We start from the raw sequence: 4,216 nt of genomic DNA, 5'->3' as shown, positions 1-4,216 counted from the left end.
TTAGAGCACAGTGCTATCTTCCAGGCTGGACGATTCCCAAGAAACCCAATGATTGGAAGACGGCGACCGCAAATTCAGTCTCAGACAACTCGAGTCCACCGTGCTATCTTGCACCTTCTCATGACGAGGCATCGGACTCAGCTCCAATGTATCCGATAGTTCCTTGTATATCACGGAAAATGATGAACTGATTTCAGGTGCAGCTGAAGAACAAGAAGAAGAAGAAATATGGTGTGGTGCAGTGGACACGTTTTCGATCTGCGAAGAAGGGACGTTATTTGGTAGAGAGGACACGTTGGTATCGATAGGTGGAGGCGCAACGCTTTGGAGAGACCGAGGCTCTAAAAACTCTGGCGCGGTGGTGAGGCTGTGGACAAGCTCCCTGAAGTTAATGGGGTCGACTTTGTAGACACTTGGTAGGGTTGGTGGAAGTGGTGCAACTGCAGGCTTCTTCCATGGCTTCGATGAAGATTTTCGGACAGAGTGGAGTGGATCCTTTGTGGGTTGCGTGGTTTGGGACAAGTATGTGGTGGTGGAGGAGGTTGTGGAGGAAGAGGAATAGGATTCCATGGGACTTGGAATTGGAAGTGTGGGGTTTGGAGGAACTGGAGAATGGGATTGTTATGTGGGATTTGGAAAGTGAAAGGAATGGAAGTGGTGGTTTGGTTATATTTAGGATTGGGAAGTGAGTAAAAAAGGGAAACGACCTAGAAGTGAAGCCGTTTGAGAAGAAGAAGAAGAAGAAGAAGAATTATTTGTCTTTGAGCCGTCGGCCGTGACGATCGAATGAAATTGACCCCTTAAATTATATTTTTTTAAATTATATTTTTTTAAATTATATTTTTAGTAAACTACCGTGGTCCAAAAAATTATGTTACAATTATTAAACTGCCCCCATGAATAACTACTCAGTTGAAATTGACCCTCTAAATTATGTTTCTAGTAAATTAACTCGCCTGAACTATTTGAAATCAGCTAGTTAACCTTTCATCGTCTGATTTGATGAAATTTCATCCACTTTACGTACCATTAAATACTGACACGAGTTTACCCTTAAAATTGAATTATGTGCTGATCGCGTGTCAATATTTGATGTCAAATAGATGAAATTTTATTGAATCTTACAATGATGGGTTAATTAACCAATTTCAAAGAATTCAAAGTATTAATTTACTAAAAAAGAAGTTAAGAATCAATTTGAACTAGAGTACCAATTCAAATGATATGTAAGTGTACTATATTTTATTATTCTCCATTATTGGTGTTTGTCTCTGTTCTGTGATTCTTTTTATATATGTTTTGGTAATTGTATGTGGAAAGGGCTCCGGATCCCTTTCTCCTAATCCATCAAATCAGGAAATCTGTGCTATTAAAATTTAATCAAATGGTTATAAATAGGGGTCACTTTAAAGTTATAATAATTTCAGCCGTTAGATTAAATTTCAATGGCATGGATTCTCTGATATGGTGGATTAGGAGGAAGGAATCTGTAGAGGATTCCTTTCCATTGTATGTATGTAAGATGGTGAGTGGTGTGAATTAATAAATAAAACATGATGGTTGGGTGGTCCAATCACCAAGCCATATGTGCTGCGGATCCCTTTCTCCTAATTCATCAAATCAGGAAATCTGTGCCATTAAAATTTGATCAAATGGTTATAAATAGGGGTCACTTAAAAGTTATAATAATTTCAGCTGTTCGATCAAATTTCAATGATATGAATTCTCTAATTTGATGGATTAGGAAGAATGAATTTGTAGACAATTCATTTTCATTGTATTTATGTATGATGGTGAGTGGTGTGAATTAATAAATAAAATATGATGGTTGGGTGGTCCAACCACCAAGCCATATGCGCTGCATTGCTGGTGGTCATCACCAAGCCATATGCGCTGCATTGCTGATGGTCATCGCCTGAACATTGGCCTTGGCCTTCTATTGGCTTGTTTTCCAACATATTAGGTTGGATGCTTACCCATGAACTGTGTTTAGGAAATCGAAATTAATGAAAATATCGATATATAAATTTGTGAAAATAATGACGAATATATCAAATATTGATATTGACCGCTTTCAATGGAAATGATCAGAACCCGTTTTGAGATTTTTGATGCGTGGGGCGACGACAAAAAAAAAAGTACCCTAACTTCATATAAGAAAAATTATTTGTTTTCATATGTAAGACTTCGATAAAATTGTACTTTAAAAAAAACTTCAAACTCAATAATTACAAACACGGAAAAACTAATTTATTTTTTATTGAGAGAAGGGAACCATTTATGTGACATCCCATCCCGGAAATATCGAAACACATGTGTGAAATTACGACTTTGCCCCTAGTTCGTTTTTGTCACGTTATGGGTTGTTTTGTGTGGTGTGGCATGTGTTGGACCACACACACACTCCCACACACAGACACTGTCCCTCTCTCTCTCTCCTTCTGTCTTCTCTCTGTCTCTCCCGTGCTCCCTTCCTCCCTTCTCCATTGAAACTGTACGGACAAACCCCAAAACCCCTCAAACCTTAGCAGATCGAGGGAACCAAGTACACCATCAAGCTCGTGAGGCTGAGAGGAGTCTAGTGGTACCATTTTCAGGTAAGAAAACTACCATTTTCACGTCGTTTCGAAGTGGTCCGAATTGTGTACTGTTCATGTAAATTTAATCTAGTTAGCTTTTGGACTTTTGAAGCTTGTAGATGTGTTGGTGAGGTCCCAAGGAGCTTGGGAGTGCATCGTTGGACGGATTTGGACGTCGGAACCAAGAACTGTAAGTTTGGCCGAATTTTCATGTTTTTGAAAAGTTTGGTTCCGTTGTTTTTAGGCTCTAAAACTAGTCCAACGTGGTAGATGAGGTTTAGGGCTTCATTTTGGTATAAAATATGTGAAAAATGGATGAAAAACGACGGAGAATAGTGAGTTTTAAACTTTCCTAGTTTTTCCGGTGGCCGGAGTCCGGCGAGGGTAGATCGGAGAAGAAAGGAGAATATTCCGTTAAGTTTAACGGAATATTCCTAACGGCAGTGACGGCGTCAGTTAGGTTTAACGGAATATTCCGTCAGTTTAACGGAATATTCCTGACTGCGTCAGTTGACACCGTCAGTGTGCATGGCACGTGGGGGGCGCGTAGGTCCGTGCCTTGGCCGGCGCGTGGGGGCGCGTGCGGCGGAGGAAAATTATTCTAAAAATATGGTTGTGATCCTGAGGTTGTGTAGAGCACGTTGGTATATTCATTTGTCCATTTTGAGCAATGTATGAGAAGTTCTTACGAGAAGTTGGTTATGTGCTTTAAAGTTAACGTTTTTATAGTTGTTTCGCATTTAGGTGACACGTATCCCGAGGACGAGCGTTCGCACTCGAGGCAGGGGGGCTACGACCCTTCCACTTACTAGTGAGTGGGCTTTTGTTTTCCGTATATACCTATATACATTTATATTCCCAGAAATTGATTAAAAAGGGTTATTTATGTTATGCCATGCACCATATTATTATTGTTTATGCATCATCACATGCATTAGTAGTGGCATACATTTACATATGCATATTTGGTGTTGTGGACGCACAGGTAAGTGCCAGGTAAGTGGTATTCACGTTTATATTCAGTAGTAGTTTGAGATGCTTAGAGAGCTCATAACCTGCACCCCCGGTGTTAGTGCTCCCGCCCAGAGTAGGGCACAGTCCTTCACGTGATGTTCACCTCCCGCACCACACGCTCAGCTTGGATCCAAGTTAGGTGCATAGGCCTGTCGTACAGACCACATTAGGTGGTTCCGACTCGTAGGTGACCCGCGATTATTCACACAGCCTTCACGTGATCGTAGCACTAGAGCGTATATATATGTTACACCCAGGCCTGTCGTACAGACCACCTTGAGTGGTTCCGACTCGTGGGCAGGTTCAGTTATTGAGTTGAGATTTGAGCTCTAGATGCAGCCGTACAGGTCACGTTAGGTGACTCTGGCTGCCAGATGTTATGATATTGATATGATTTATACCTGGGCACTTACATTCATTATGAGGCTTTGGCATGGCATATCTTGAGCATGTTTGGCATATTTATACATACGTATATATGTTTATTTTTTTCTGGGAAGTATACAGGTTTTACGGCGAGGGGTTAGAATGTATTTTGCTAAATGGTTTTCGAAAGCATTGTTTTTGCCCACTCACGCTTTTGTTTTGCGCCCCTCCAGGTTCTAGTTGCTTAGCCGTTGCGG

The 4,216-nt window shown here is 40.8% G+C and overlaps 1 protein-coding gene across 1 annotated transcript; it reads right to left on the bottom strand.

Moving 5' to 3' along the window:
* Positions 1–570, bottom strand: LOC137747870 (uncharacterized). The gene has a single exon (XM_068488008.1). It carries the CDS (start codon positions 568–570, stop codon positions 1–3), a length of 570 nt encoding a protein of 189 aa, XP_068344109.1.
* Positions 571–4,216: the final 3,646 nt, after the last annotated feature.

The sequence above is a fragment of the Pyrus communis genome, chromosome 10 (assembly GCF_963583255.1).
Source record: "Pyrus communis chromosome 10, drPyrComm1.1, whole genome shotgun sequence".
Taxonomy (NCBI): Eukaryota; Viridiplantae; Streptophyta; class Magnoliopsida; order Rosales; family Rosaceae; genus Pyrus; species Pyrus communis.
Note: the sequence above shows the minus strand (reverse complement) of the source record. Positions and strands in the feature narration are given on the sequence as shown.